This window comes from Marmota flaviventris, chromosome 16 (genome assembly GCF_047511675.1).
Source record: "Marmota flaviventris isolate mMarFla1 chromosome 16, mMarFla1.hap1, whole genome shotgun sequence".
In the NCBI taxonomy this organism is placed as follows: domain Eukaryota; kingdom Metazoa; phylum Chordata; class Mammalia; order Rodentia; family Sciuridae; genus Marmota; species Marmota flaviventris.
Genome location: NC_092513.1, coordinates 65,213,369 through 65,229,253, shown reverse-complemented (window position 1 = coordinate 65,229,253; position 15,885 = coordinate 65,213,369). Strand labels below are relative to the sequence as shown.

Sequence of the window (15,885 nt, the reverse complement as noted above, 5' to 3'; positions counted from 1 at the left end):
ACAGACGAAAAAGTAGGCCCAAATCATCATGTCAGATTAGGCCCCGACTTCCTTAACAAGACTCTTAAGGCATGAGAAATAAAATCAAGAATCAATAAATGGAATGGATTCAAACTCAAAAACTTGTTCTCAGCAAAAGAAACAATAAGTGAGGTATGGGAGCAGAATTTTACCACACACACATCAGATAGAACACTAATTTCCAAGATATAGAAAGAATTCAAAAACCTCAATACCAAAAAAAAAAAAAGAAAAAAGGGAGTGTCTTCAAATTAAATATATGTGAGAGCTGAAATGAAGAGTTCAATGCCAAGGCTGCACAAGAAGGTTGAGGAGAAGGCTCAGGAAGCGAAGCCCAAACAGGAGAGATGTTATGAGAATCAGGCAACTGTTCCAGGAGGCCCAGCAGCTGCTGATGTGAACCCAGCAAGAAGGAAACCACAATAAACCAATTCATGAGAACTCCCTAGAGTTCTAAGACTAGATCTCCAGCTGACAAAGATCTGCCAGTGCCCAGTCCTGGAGATGGAAAAGAGATCAACAGTCAAGCACAGTTTTATGACATCTTCAGGACACCAGGGCCAGAGAGCTCTCCAGAGCATCCCGGGAAGGACAATAAGCCTCACACAGAGGATCAGTAGTGAGGCTGCATCTGATGGCCCAATGCAGCACTCAAGCAGCACTCTGAAGGAAACTCTGTCCCCAGCCAAATGATCAACCTACAGCAGGGGCACAGTTCTGTATCTGGCCTCCTGTGCCCCCATCCCAGCAAGTAGCAGATGCCACCCTCTGTCAAACAGGAGTCAAGTGCAGGCCATAGATGCAGGACTTGTCCTACCAGCCCGGAGGCACAAGGCAACTCTGCGAGGCAAGGGGAGATTGAGGGCCACTTCCCCACCAGGGAAAATAAGCCCTTAGTCTGGGAGACTTTTCAGAGACATCCACTCATACAGCTGATATAGTTCGGGGTTGAATTCAAACTAAACACAATGAAAACGGGGGAAAAGTTAATGACAAGACAAGAAATGCAATTCCACCAGCTACAGAAATCTTGTGCCAAAACCGTGGAATAGTCATGGTCCACGGCACGGTCCGCTTGTGAATCCTGTGTTCACACCATGGCGAAGGCCTAACCCTGAAGAATGCGCCAGTAACTCAGGACACCACTGGGAGTGACAGAGCAGCAAGAAGCCTCATGTGCAGGGCAGACTGGAGAAAGATCTACGCCTCTCCTCCATGGGAAGCCAGAACAGGACAGTGACACTAGGAAATTGCAGATGTCTATGGGCGTGGAGGTACACAACAAGAATGTACAAGCTGAAGCTGCTTCCCTGGGCAAATGCATTGAAAACTGGGCTAAGAACATGTTTTAAAAGCTTCTCCCTGCCAAATAAGGCCCCACTATTTGTGGCCTGCTTCTGTCCCCATTATAGCTCTCAAGGGTGGCCCAGCATGACTGCGGGAGCAGTACCTTGGACGAGGTGCTTCACCTTCCCACACAGCCTCAGGAGGCTGTCCACCTGTCTCTTCTCTCTCTTCAGAAACATGACTTCGCCCATCCTCCAGTCCAGTGTTTCTTCCATGTCACATTTTTTCTCTTGCAATAAAAAATTTTTTCTCTCTGGAAAATAATGACAAAGTCAGCCAAAGGAAACAAACTTCATGGTACCCCTTTCTCTTCCTAGGAGTGCCCCCACAGTCACCACCAGAAGGACAGAGAGGCCTCCACTCAGTGGCATGGATAAGGACAACCAGCACACACGTGAATATGGGCTTCTTACAAGCCTGGCCTCAGCTCACCTAACTGCCACAGGTCCAGAAACTGACTTTTGTGCTTCAGGATCAGCTCCAACCGTCTGACCAATATGGACCCATTCAGGACATCACCAGCAACCTCTGCGAAGACAGAGCTGGCGGCAGCCATCAAACTCTTGGCATCCTCTGTGATGTAGGCTAAGAGCTTCTCATCTGTCCCTGAGAAGATAAGGAGTACAGTGAGCTGGTTGAATTCAAACTAAACACAATGAAAAAGGGGGAAAAGTTAATGAGAAGACAAGAAATGCAATTCCACCAGCTACAGAAACCTTGTGCCAAAACCATGGAATAGTCATGGTCCATGGCTGGTGTGAGGTTCTAAAAACAAGGAGAGGGGGCTGCCCCCTCTCCTTGTTTTTAGAACCTCACACCAGCCCCATGCCCACGTGGCTCTGGCAGCAGTGAGTTTTGTTTCCAGATGTGCTGATGCCTCATTCATCTGTGCATGTACCTGTGAGGTTCAGGTCTTACCCTAGTGCATCTCCTGACTGGGAGGACGAGACCCTCCCAATGGCCAAAGTCAGCCAGGAGAACCACAGTGCTCAAGGTTGAAGGCCTGAGCCCATGCTACAGTGAACATATTTCTTGGACTACACATGATGTCCTTTGAAATTCACCTGTCTTGGGAATCCCTGCAGTAGTACAAAAATAAACTGCAACAGGACAAGCTCACACATAAGAGGCCACTCCATGGGTGCAGTGAAGCATCTGCATAACACCCAGGAAGGAGACAGATCCACGCTGAAGCTTCATGCTCTGCCTATGCCTGTCTGAGGATCAAAACCTGGAACATGAGCTTTTGGAGCAACTTAGAGGGCAACAATTTAAAATGTGCTTAGTTTAACTGCCAGACTATTTATCTCACAGTAATATGAGGCCCATAGAGTAGTATGAGAAGAGCAAGTTTATCTTTACCATTAAAAACAAAGATAGCAGAGGGTTGGGATGCAGCTTGATGGTGGGGTGCTAGGCTCGCAGGCATGAGGCCCTGGTTCAGTCCCCAGCTTCACACATATAGACTTTCATTCATAATTACAAAAACATGGACACAGCTGAGATGAACTTCAGTGGGAGAATGGACCAACCCAGGCACATCCAGACAAGGGAGCTTTGCTCAGTTATAAAAGTAACAGAACCATGAAGCCAGGAAAAGACAAGGAGGGGCCTTAGATGCATACTGCTGAGTATGTGGAGTGTAACACGATATAGTCTTCCCCAGCAGACTGCTATGGCCCGTGCACACAGCAGCCACCTTCAGGACCACATGCTACTCCTATTTGTCTCCCGGCATGGAAGGACACAACTGGTTTGGCTCAGACAATCATCTGCCCTGGGTTTTTATTGCCACACCCAGAGTTTTTCCACTACAAGATCTGAATCTATAGCAATTTTATGCATAAACCTGCACCATCATTTCCAGGGCAATCAATGCACAACACCTGGGAAGGCAATGGCTGAAGAGTCACTTCATGTTTTGTTAGTTATCAATATTGGTCTCAACCTGTGACAGATGGGCTTCACAGGGAGGCAAACTGGGCTTGGATTTGAGTTCCAAACACTTGTTATCTTTTAAATAGTAAGTCTCCAACACCCTGGGTAAGCAACCTGCCCTGGGCACTTCCATTCCCTCAACTGGAAATCAAGGGCCTTGGGGACTTTCAAGGGGCTGCTTCAAGGACAGTGTGTCCCCCCCAGGAGCAGGTATTCAGCAGGCACTCAGCAGAAAATGGCTCTGGTGCTAGATGCTCTTTATGCCTATCACCTGCCTGGGCACCTCTGCCCATCCTGCCTTTACCAAACCTCAGCACATGCAGGCTGAAGATCAGGTCAAGTACCTTGCCCTGTTCTATTGCCCAAGGAAGGACAGCAACTCCAACCAGCCCTACACGCACCATACAACTTGAAGAGCTGCTTCACATCTGGCCCTGTAAGCAGGTATTCAAGAATCTCATCCAGGCCTTCTCTGTTGTTCCTGGGCCAGGACTTGGTGATCACAGCAGACACGAGGCTGCCAAATTTCTGCAAATCATGACAAGAGACTCCCTCTAGGACACTGATCCGAGACTAAAAGAAAATGAATTAAAAAGAGAGAATTTAGAAGATTTTACTGATTTATTTTTTAATGACATAAGTTAGCACCCAATAGCATTTCAGAAATCTACTGAAGCTAGTTTTATAATGCCTCCAAAAAAAAAAAAAAAAAAACACAGAAGAGAGGCTTGGGATATCCCCCTGATAAAGGGGGAGTTTAGCTTATCGGAGGCCCTAGGTTTCATCCTCATACTGCAAAAAGAAAAAGAACAGAAAATGTAAAATACTTAATGTTTCCTAGAGCATATCCATTACCCTGTGGCCTGGTTCCATATGTGAGGTGCCAGAGATTTGAAGATGCACGCATACGAATGAAAATACCCCAACAACCCCAAGTCACATGCCCTCCCAGCTCACTGCCAGCTTCTGTATTTCTCTTAGACTTGCCTGCAAAGAAAAATACCAAAAGCAAGATGAGGAAAACTTTACTACGTTGTACATTTTATATCCTGAGCTGCCCTCAAACACCAAAGACACTCCAATTCTCCTTCTGATGCTTCACCAAGAAACAAAACACTTTTCTTCTTTGGGTTCACATTTTTACAAAAAAAAAAAGTTTCAGTAATCAGTACAAAACACTGGGTGAACTAACAACAGATACTTTTTGACATTTAAAAGGATAAAAGAAAACATTAACTAGCAATAAATAAAAAGTTATAGACCATGGGGAAGTGAGATTTATCCCAGGAATAAAACCATGTTTTAGCATCAAAAATCAGTTAATAAGCCTGGTGTGGTGACACATGCCTGTAATCCCAGCAGCTGGCTAGGCTGAGGCAGGAGAATCAAAAGTTGGAGGCTAGATTCAGCAATTTAGTGAGGCTCTGTCTCAAAATGAAAAACAAAAAGTGCTGGCAATGTGGCTCAGAGATAAAGCACCCCTGGGTCCAATCTCTAGTATCACATATACAGACTCAAAAACATGAATACATCACACCAATAGAAAAAAAGTGACACAATCATTTTAATAGATGCAGAACACGTATCAGACAAAACTCCAAGAACAAGACCAGGATGGCCAATTTCACTCCTTTGTCAGTCCCAGAGTTGCTATCCGGGGCAATTAGGCATGAAAAAGGAAAAAAAAAATGTATTTGGATTGGAAAGGAAGTACTATCCTCACAGGCAGATAACATGTTCATCTACATTGAAACCTCAAAGAAACTATTCTCCCATGTATGCCCCGCTAGAGCCAAGAAACGAGCCTGCAAAGCTGCAGGTCACAGAGATGAGGTGCAGCCCTGTTTCCAAGTGCTAGTGATGAACAATCTGAAAACAAAATTGATAAAATAATTTTAAAAAAATTTTTTTAGTTGTAGATGAACACAATATCTTTACTTTTTTATTTTTTTATGTGGTACTGAGGATCAAACCCAGTGTCTCATATGTGCTAGGCAGGCGCTCTACCACTGCACCACAACCACAGCCCTGAGAATATAATTGATCACAATAGCAAAGGAATAAAGTACTTAGGAATAAATTTCACAAAAGAAATGCAGACCTCACTATTTGCAAACCGCAAACCATTATTGAAAGAAATTAAAGACCAATATAAATGGGGAGACATTCTAGGTTCAGAGACCATAAGATGTGACATTTTTAAGAGGTCAACACTCCCCAAACTGACCTACAAATTCAAAGCCATCCCTGTCAGAATCCCAGCTGCTTTCCTTGCAGAAATTGACAAACTGATTCCAAAATTCATATGGAATCCCAAGGGATCCAGAAGAGCAAACAATGTCAGAGGATAATGAATAAGGAAAATACATGCTTCTTAATTTTACAACCTACTTGAACGAAATGGCAGTGGAGACATGGACAGATGTGAGGTGAACCCTCACAGCTGTGGTCAACAGACTTTTTGATAAGAGTTCCAAGATCACTCAAGGAGTGAAGTACAGTGCCTTCCTCAAATGGTCTGAAACAGCTGGATCTCTACATGTAAGAGAATGTACCTGGACCCTTACCTCAAACCAAATAAAAAAAGGAACTAATGTTAAGAACTAACACTCTAGAGCTTTCAGAGGGGGTTGCTCCATGACAGAGTACATGCTTAGTATATGGTCCTAGGTTTAACACTGGTGCCAAAAGCAAAACAAAACAAAAACCTTTTAGAGGAAGACACAGGTAAATCTTGATGACCTAGAATTTAGCACTAGATTCTTTGATGTCAGAAGTACTAGCAACAAAAGAAAAAATAATATAGACACATTGAATTTCACCAAAAGTTAAAACCTTCCCAGGAGTGGTGGAGCACACCTGTAATCCCAGCTACTCAGGAAGCTGAGGCAGGAAGGTTGCAAGTTTGAGGTCAACCTGGGCAACTTTGTAAGACAGTGTCTCAAAATAAGAAACAAAAAGGGCTAGAGATGTAGCTGAGTGACAGATCACCCCTGGTTTCAATCTCTACTATCACAAAGAGAAAGAGAGAAAAAAAATTTTAAAATCCGTGTGCTTCTAAAAAGACCACCAAGAGTGAAAACAATCCAGAGAATGGGAGAAAATACTGGCAGATCACATATCTGACAAGAGATTTGCACCTGATTATCCAAAGAACTCTTTAAGCCACAATAAAGGAAAGACTACAGCCCAATGAACAAAATGGGCTAAAGATCTGAACAGACATTTTTCCAAAGACATCGTAAAAAGAAATAGCCAATAAACATATGAGAAGGTACCCGAAGTCATAGATATCAGAGTCATTAGAGAAACCACTCCAGACCACCATACTGTACTTCCCAGGTCTGAGAGCAAAGGCTGTGGGGTGTGGAGAAGTCAGGACCCTCCGAAGTCGGCAACTGACATGGAAATGGTCCTGCCAGTGTGGGAATGGGCCAGACAGTCCTTCAAATCACACAGGTACTAAGTGATCCAGCCACTTCACCATAAGCATAGACAGCATGAATAGCATGTCCACAAGAACCAGTGCATGGTGGTTCACAGCAGCAGATTTATAACAGCCATCAGGGAGAGCTTGGATATCCATCGGGGACAAACGGAACATAAAAGCACACTGCGTCCATATGATGAGCAACATATAGCCATGAAAAAGGACAAAGTACTGACAGGTGCTCCAGCATAGAGGACCTTAAACACACACTCAAAGAAGCCAGGTGCTTAAGGCCACAGCCTATGTGATTTCATTCCTGAGCAGTCTGTGGAGGACGAAGGGGGATTAGGTGCTGCTGGGGAGGGGTCTGGGTCAGCATGGTGGAGGGTGGACATGGCAGCTGAAGAGCTGTGCTTTCTTTCTGAGCTGATGAGAATGTTGCCAGGTAGACTGTGCTGCTGGCACCCACATCTGCAAACACATCCCACCACCTAAGTGTGGCTTCCAAGGGTGAGTGACAGGACATGTGACTATCATGTTACTAAATCACTGAGCAAAGAGCAAATGAAAGCCTTAGAAAGTATTATTCATGTAAAAAGATGAGAATCTGTTTCCTTGGAAGAAGGGACTTCTAATTCTTGGGACTCCACTGGCCAACAATGAAGGTGAGGCCTGTGCAGAGCATGAGGTGTCCTGTAGGAAACAGAGCAGGGTGCTGGGGCCATCGGGGAGCCACAGTTGTATTGTGTGGGGACTACTCCTGTCATGAGGTAGGGCAGAACCTACACCCACTTTGCAGAAAAAAGCTAAGTGAACTGATAGAATCTTTTTCTGCAGTTTTGGGAATAGAATCCAGGGCCTTGCACATGCTGGGCAAGCGCTCTACACCAACAAGGATGGAGTCTATTTATCTTCATAAGCTTCCTTCCATAGATGTTTTATCAACCTTTGGGGTCCTTTCCTGTATACCTGTTGGGCAGGAGTTAACAAACCATAATAAACCAGCAGCAAGAATCACAATGGGCAGTTGGAGGCACAGCCCACCAGATAACCTGCACCAAGGCATGTGAGCATGGCTGTGGTTTTGCACAGCAAGCATGGCTGTTTCTGCAGCAGGAAGCCAAGTTTCATCTCAAAGAGTGGGTAGAGAGCACTGGATCACATGAGGCCCAAGCCAGGGAGGGGACACCTAGGACCCAATCCTGATCAGCACAGGCCTTGGAACTGGCAAGCACTTAGGGCCTGGAGCTGGCCATGTCAACAAGCAGCTATGAACCCAAGCATGTTTCTCAAGAAGAGATTGGTCACCTGGCAGGCAGAGCTTACAGCTTCGATGACACACTTCTCAAAGCTCTTGGCCACACTGTCCTTGAGGCCAGCGGCATCCCAGTGAGGGCTACAGAAGGCAGAGATCTGGGAGAGAGGCCTCTCCTGCAAACACAGAGGTGGGTGGGGTGTGAGTGGTTATTCTGACTCCCCTCCTCCCTGCCCTACACTAAGCATGTCCTCCCTGCCAGTCACCAGAGGAGCAAAGATGAAACCAAGTTAGTCTCTTCCCATGCTGCAAAAAAGCAGCCAGAACAGCAGCTTGCAAAAACATGCAAATTTTGAAAAATGAGCCATTTTTCCTTGCTTTTGTCTTGCTAAAAAGATCCATTTGATCAGGTCCTTATAAAACAGTCATGGAGAAACCAATTTTCCTGGGTTTCATTCAAAATGAAGGACATTTTTGTATGTGTGTGTTTTCTCCGTGTCATTGTGTTTAATAAAGCTGCTGCTACCTGCAGGTCCCTTGGAGCATCTGCACATGAAGTGCTTTATGACACATGTCTAGGGGCCCGGTGACAGCACAATCCCATTCCCTGGCTCTTCTCAAGAACGTCATACTAGAACTCTGAAATGTTTCTGTAGTCAAACTGCAGAGGCCTGATCTGAAAGAAAAATGCAAAGCTGGGTGGATCCCAGGGCTTGCACACACTGCACTGCTCGTAGCCCGAGGTCCTGCCAATGGTCTGGGCTCATCACCACTCTGAGGGTGTCCCCCATGTCTGGTACCTGCTTGAGCCTCCCTTCCATGTCCCCCAGCAGCGACTCCTTCCAGCCATGCTCTGCAGGAAAGTTTATTCCCACCAGCCGCCGCCAGACCTGCAAAACCCATGCATTAAGTGACAGCCACAGGGACAAGTAAACATCACAGGGATATCTTACAGAAAGACAGCAATAGCCAGGCGTGGGGGCACCTGTGGTCCCAGCTGCTCAGGAGGATTTTGAGTTCAAAGCCAGCCTCAGCAACTTAGAGAGGCCCTCAGGACAGGCAGCATTAGGAAGACAGGCGCCTTGGAGCAACTGCCCTACCCATGTGCCTCTATATGTCTACCTGACATCTGGATCCAGGGTCCACCTTGGAACACATAATGCATTTACTGATCATGTCTCTTTTCTAGAGAAGTTCTCTGGCATTATCTTTTTCTGATGTTGACAATTTTGAAAAGTTCAGGCCATTCTGTAGACTGTCTCTTGACTCAATTGACTAACAGTTTTCCCATGATCACAATAGGCTTGGTTGGAACACTACTAAGTCAAGCCACATAAAAATGCACTTGGTATAGGTCAGATGTGGTCAAATGTCTGCACTTGCCACAGCTGTCCAATCAAACACCTCTAGCCTTAACAAGCAGCCCATGAGACCTGTTGGTACTATCTGGGCTGACAGAGAGGTTGGCCCTTGATTAAGGTTTGTCTTCCAGAATTCTTCACTGTGAAAGTAGTCTTTCCTCCTCCATAAAGGCATCTGCAGTGGGGCACTGGAAATCCTGTTTCCTCTTGGAGCCCCCACTGATCTCAGGATTCCTAGGTGATACCTGCCTGCATCAGCTACTGTACCTTGGTTACAAAGTGATAGTCTTCTATTGTAATTATTTATTCTAAATTTCTTAGTTCTTTTTTCTGTATGTTTATCAATGAATTTTAATCTATTCCTTTTAATAATCAAATTGTACCAGATTTGGCTAACGTAAGCATCTTCAACAGTTTTCTTAAAAAGTACAGAATAACTTCAGACTTCCAAAACACTGCAAAGATAGCCCAGATAATTTCTATGCTTTTTTGGCCCCATTTCTGCAATCATGAACATGACCACCATTCAGTCATCAAAAGTAAAAACCTAGCAACAGCAGACCACCATGGCAACCCCAGACTTCACACGGAGTCCTCTTGCCTTCCCAGGAGGAGTCTGGATCACCACATGTGTTTAACTCTATCCCTGTGATGGGCCTGCAGCCTCAGCACTTCCTGACATTCCAGCACAAGGAGCTCTTGGCCCACCTGTGCATCTCCTGCTGACCCACGGAGGTGGCTCTTCTTCCAGGAACAGCATTGTGTGGTGGGAAACGGCAGTTAGAAGATATGATTGGGCCACGTGAGGTGGAACACGCCTGAAATCTCAGCTACTCAGGAAGCTGATGTAGAAGGGTCACAAGTTCCAGGCCATCCTGGGCAACTTAGTGAGACCCTGCCTCAAAATAAAAAATAAAAAGGGCAGGGGATATAGCTCTGTGGTAAAGTTCTCGTGGGTCAATCCCCAGTACAAATTAAAAAAAAAAAAAAAGAAAACCCATGATGTGATGTGGGTGTGCTCAGGTCCCAGGGCGTCATTATTTCTGTAGGTGCTCATGGTCCCAGGATGCCTTTGCCACAGGACTCTTGATGGACTGAACTAGCAACTATCTAAATCATGAGTTCCTACTGCTATCTCTAGCTCCTTCCATACCACAGGGCTCTTCTCCCCCTTACTCTGTATTTCCCTTCTCCTGGTGGGAAAGAGCCTTGACTTCCAACAATACCAATAGCATGTTCATCTCCCCAGACCTTGGTAAATTTACTTGTAAAACAGCAATAACAGCAGCAACCACCTCAGAATAGATGTTTAATTAATTTCATTTATTTTTATCATTACTACTGCACTTAGAAACATTCTTTCTTGTCAGTGGCTCCACAGTTACCCTTCACTCATGTTTAATGCCTGGGGATTATACCACTTAGAATCCTGGAATAATATTTAATAATCCAATTGTGTTTTCCTGGAATTTCAGTCTGTTGGTATCAAACTTCACAAAGTAGTTGTGGGAGGATTTTTTTTGTCCTTGATTGAAATGAACAACTCTCTGGCCCTGTGCCCATCCTAATCTATACAGTTGGGGTACCCCTGCCTCACATCACAATGAGTCCTGCTCCCAACTCTGTGTGAAGACCATAAGCAGGTTCCACAGTCTCCCTGGAAGACTGTGTCTGAAGGGGAACAACCTTCCACTTCCAGGACAGGGAATAAGGCAGCCAGGCTGAAGAGCAGGCCTGGGGCGGGCAGGACCTCCTGCCTCCACCTCCTTCCACTGCAGCCCTCTAAGAACTCAGGCTCCCAGATCCCACTGGGTCTTAGCCATCCTTACCATCACTGGGGTGCCTATTGTGGAGTCCTTTCCATGTCCCAGGCTTTGGGGGTAGAGATCATCCTGTCAAATGGCTTCACTCAGTTGCCAGATAAAGGCACTTCCTATCATATTGGCCTTCTTTTTCCAGTGCCAACTGCTGGCTTGCAGCCTCAGACCTGAAGCAGAGCCTGATGGTCCTCCTAGCAATCCCTGCCTCAGTGTGACTGCACCCCATCCTACCGACTTCCTGCCAGGCAAAGGGCAATGTCCTGTCCTCAGAGTAGGGGCCAGGGCCAGAGGCAAGGTGCATGATGAGCCCAGGCCTTCAGGCCATGGTACTTTTGGTCCAATAATTGGTGATGGGCCACAGCTCTGTGATTCCCCACCCTGGTGCCTGTGGAGGGAGACTCTGCAGCCTCAGGCAAAGCTTACCTGGATTTCCTCAGGGTATGTGAACAGGACAGTTGAACCCTTCCAGAACATGTTCTTTGCTAACACTGTGCGCAGCCAGGATCTTGTGATGGCCAGGACACCCTGGAGGACATCTGTCAGCAAGCCTTTCCTGGCTGTGGCTCCCAGGTCCTCTACCATGTCCTGTGGGCACATAAAAGAAGGTTTACCAGCTCTGCTCTGCTCCTCCCCACCTCCTAGCTCTGTCCTTGTTGGAAGCCCAACTGACACAAGCACTGTCATTTCTCCAAAACCCTGGGCTCCCCTAAAAGGGGCCACATGGGAGAGGAGAGGAGAAGACATGGGTGTTATAGGTCCCTGAGCAGACCCCACCTCAACAAGAGCCTCCAGCAGCGGGAGCACACACAAGAGCCCTGTGCTTTCTCCAGATCAAGTGAGAAGAATGGACCCATGAGCAGAGAGCTTCCAGAGAACCCTGGGCCAGTGGACCATGCAAACTCCTGGCACCCACTCCTCAGGGATGTGAAGTAGACTCTCTCTGGTCTGAGGCCAGCCAATCCTCTTCCCTTGGCAACTCTGTGGGGACAGCCACTTTCTCTCCTCCTCTTCTCTACCACCACACCAACAGAACCACCCCCTTTGGGGGCTCAAGGCCTCTGGTGACCTGTCACTCCCTCAGCCCCTCTTTGCACTCCAGAGGTATCTGCCAGGGAGCACATGCAACTCCAGCATCAGGCCCCTCTTTAGAGAGGCCTCTCCTGAGCCCCTGAGGGCTGCATAGCTTGTGCTCTTACAGAGCCCACAAAACCTGGGTCTGCCACCTCCTGCCCCCTTTGAGGCTCACAGAACCACCCTGGGGCTTCCATCTGGGCAAAGTGATGAGGTGACCAAGCAGATGCCATTCCTGCAGGAAGGAACCAACCAGAGTAGAAGAGATGACCCTTCAGACAGCGGGAAGAGCATGGTCCTCAGCCACAGTAAGCGCCAAGGTGGAGAAACACAAGGAGCTGGGGAGGCATACCAACAACAGGGCTCCAGGCAGGGTAACCAGAGCACAGGGCACAGGTGAGAGCAGGGCAGGAGAGCACTGAGGGGTCTCAAGGGAAACTGAAACAGGGGCCCTTGCAAAATGTCCTTGAACAGCACAGCACCTTCCAGGACAATCTGGATGCCTCAGCGGGGCATGCATTTCCCTGGTACTAGGCCTCGAGCATTCCACCAACTCCAAAAGTGGCCCCAGTCCCATACTGACCCATCCTAGTGTCATCTAGGGCTGTACAAAGGTGGTCAATAAATGAACTGCAGGAACAACCCTGAGGCTGAACAAGCAGCAGGGCCCTGAACTGTGCTCTGATCCTCATGGCAGCCGCCCAGATGACCATCCAACAAGAGGCTCCCACTTGCCCCAGTATGTTTCTGTTTTGGTCAATTTTAGTACTGCAAATTTTTTTTTTTTTTTTTGCAGCACAGGTAGAGCATTTGTGACCACAGATCTGGGACCCCAAACAACAAATGAGGACATTTCCTTCTGCAGAAAAGTAAATCCTAAATAACTGACAAACTTCCAAAGCATCATCTATTGGGAACTGGCACTAACCTGGAATGGATAAAATAGTACCACCTGGGAGAAAGCAGACACCTTATCAGTAATCATTCTTAGTGCCTGTAATCCTAGTGGCTCAGAAGGCCAAGGCAGGATGATCCCAAGTTCAAAGCCAGCCTCAGAAACTTAGTAAGGCTCTAAGCAACTCAGTAAGACCTTGTCTCTAAATAAAATACAAAAAAAAAAAAAAGGCTGGGAATGTGGCCAGTGGTTAAGCACCCCAGGGTTCAACCCTGGCATAAAAAAAGAAAAAAATAGAGTGTGTCTGTGGTATTTTAAAGAATAAAAGCTGAAAGGAATAAAGTGAAAACATAGACTTAACCATCTCCATTCCTGATGTCACAGTTCTGAAGTGGAAAAAGTTTAAAAAGAGAGTCGCCCTGAGATGCCACTCTGCATCACCCACAGCAGAAGCTCAGGACCCACAGTGGAGAAGCTGCATAGCAACGCAGAGCTCCCAATACAGCAGCAGGAAAGCTGCCCTGAGACACAGGTAAGAGAACTGAGTGTGAAGGCCAAGGGCAGAGCATCTCCAGTGGCAGAAATCAAAGTCAGGTTCCCTCTGGGGCATGAGGGGGAGGATGACTTCAGGCTGAGGGGCAAAGGGGCCTGAGCAGGGCAGCAGGACATGGGCTCTGCTGCCATGTTGTGTTGCAACATGAAGAGAAGGGTTCTGGCAGGGAAGATGAGGCACAGATATATGCTTTTTTAGAGGGAAACAGGTCCTAGTTTTCTGTGAACAATAGAATCAAGGACAAAGAATGGGTCATCTTTTTCATGAGGCTAAGAGCTAAGTGTGTAGTCTGCACAAAACAGAACCCAGCATCTAGGAGGTGCCAAATAAATACCTGACAGCTGACTTGACCACTCTGTCTCATCCAGGATTCCCAAAATACCCCAAGTTCCCTTCCAAATCAGGCTGCATGGAATCTCAGACCTCTCCTGGGAATGACATTTGGTACATAAATCCCACTCACCACTGGAGATCTAAGTCCAATGATTCTGCAAATGACCTCAGCAGACAAGGTAGGGATCTCGTGAAACCTCAGGTGTTTGGTGATCTTGCAGGCAGCTTCATGGAGCTTCAGGCACACAGTCAAGTAGGACTCTAATGAGGTCTTCTCAAGAATCCTACCCCCACCAGGATCCAGAGAGATCATTGAAGTCATTGGGAAATGAGAAAACAATACCAATTATCAATCAAATTACCAGTCCCTTTTCCTTTTTAAGATGTACAAGTATGCCTGTACTCACGGCTCCTCAGGAGGCTGAGGCAGGAGAATGGCCCAATTCAAAGTTAGCCTCAGCAAATTAGCAAGACCTTATCTCAAAATAAGAAACAAAAAGGTCTGGAGTGTGGCTCAGTGGTAGAAAGCCTCTAGGTTCAATCCCCAGTACTGCAAATAAATTAATTACTTAAAATAACATAAATGACCACAAGTAAGGCATTTACTTGATCTCCTCTAGGCTATCATTACAATAAGCCTTAAAGCTGTGACTGAGATAAGAAAGGAACACAGTCATTTTGACTTAGCTCAGCAGTTGGAACTCTATCAAAACCAAGTTAAAATATTTTTCAAATACATTCCCTTATTCAAAAAAATAGCAAAGGATGAATCTTTCTAATAATTTAAATATAACTTAAGAAAAAAAATCAGAGAGATACAGGAGGGAGAGAGAGAGGGTACTAGAAGATGAGTGTGCACTGTGTATGGAATTTCTTCCACTTGGTGTGAATGGGTTTCACATTTACTAATTGATAGCCTGGTGATACGAGAAAGAACCCTGCAAAGTCACAGGGACTTGTCGTGCAGGGAGACCCTGTGCTGTGCCCCACGTCCAGACATCCCAGGGGCTCAGAGGAGGGAGACCAACAATGCTGAGAGGCTCCAGGAACACCTGGGCCCCTGGTGCACATTCCTGTTCTGTGTTTCATGTGCTATTCCTCCAGGTGGCAAAGGTCACGCACAGGGGTTGGAGTAAATGATTCTGCAAGGCAACCTTTGATTTTTGTTTTAAACTGGCCCAACTTACAAAAATCATAGAAGCAAACATTTAAAAAATGCAGGACGCATACGTTTGCACTATGAAAGTGATCATTTAAAAATAAATGAAAACACAAAGGCCAAAAGATTGGGTGGGGATGAAGCAAAATCTCAGCACCCAAGAGCGTGATTTGCTTTTTTGTTTGTTTGTTTTTAGTTCTGTAGACTGAACCCAGGCCTTGCACATGCTAGGCAAGTGCTCAATCCCTGAGGTACATCCACAGCCCTATTCATTTCCTTTAAGAAAAAGAAAAAAGAAAAGCCTGGATGGCTGGATTGGAAACTGCAGAGGACACTGGGGCACTTGCCGGTGTACCACCCTCCCACTTTGACAGGAGGCAGCCCACACAACATAGGAGCCCCATAGTAATTGGCTGTTCTACTTACATGTCCTGATAGATGTTCACGAGGTACATGAGCATTTTGAAAACATTCCCAACATGCTAAGGCAAGGAAGAGAAAAGGAAATATGAAAGTTTCAACCAGAAAACAGCTGTTATGCTGAGAAGAGAGAAGGGCACGGGGACTTGTCTTGTTCTCCCTGCACATGAGACTTCAAGGGCTCAAGGGCCAATCTTCATTTTCCACTGGTAAAATGCAGGCTATAAATTTGTACCATTTTCTTCTTTTTTTTGGTTGGGGTTCTTTTTCTTGTTTTTTCTT

At 46.2% G+C, this 15,885-nt stretch overlaps 1 protein-coding gene across 1 annotated transcript in view; it reads right to left on the bottom strand.

The window, feature by feature from the left end:
- Positions 1-15,885, bottom strand: part of LOC114079067 (E3 ubiquitin-protein ligase RNF213-like) — a 97,966-nt gene that overhangs the window by 62,772 nt on the left and 19,309 nt on the right. The window contains exons 12-19 of the mRNA XM_027920178.3: positions 15,610-15,665; positions 14,155-14,308; positions 11,596-11,757; positions 8,792-8,881; positions 8,045-8,167; positions 3,708-3,879; positions 1,801-1,974; positions 1,472-1,621 (exon numbers count right to left, since the gene is read on the bottom strand). Of these exons, the coding sequence (XP_027775979.2) occupies positions 1,472-1,621; positions 1,801-1,974; positions 3,708-3,879; positions 8,045-8,167; positions 8,792-8,881; positions 11,596-11,757; positions 14,155-14,308; positions 15,610-15,665 (1,081 nt within the window). The remainder of the gene's footprint in view (positions 1-1,471; positions 1,622-1,800; positions 1,975-3,707; positions 3,880-8,044; positions 8,168-8,791; positions 8,882-11,595; positions 11,758-14,154; positions 14,309-15,609; positions 15,666-15,885) is intronic.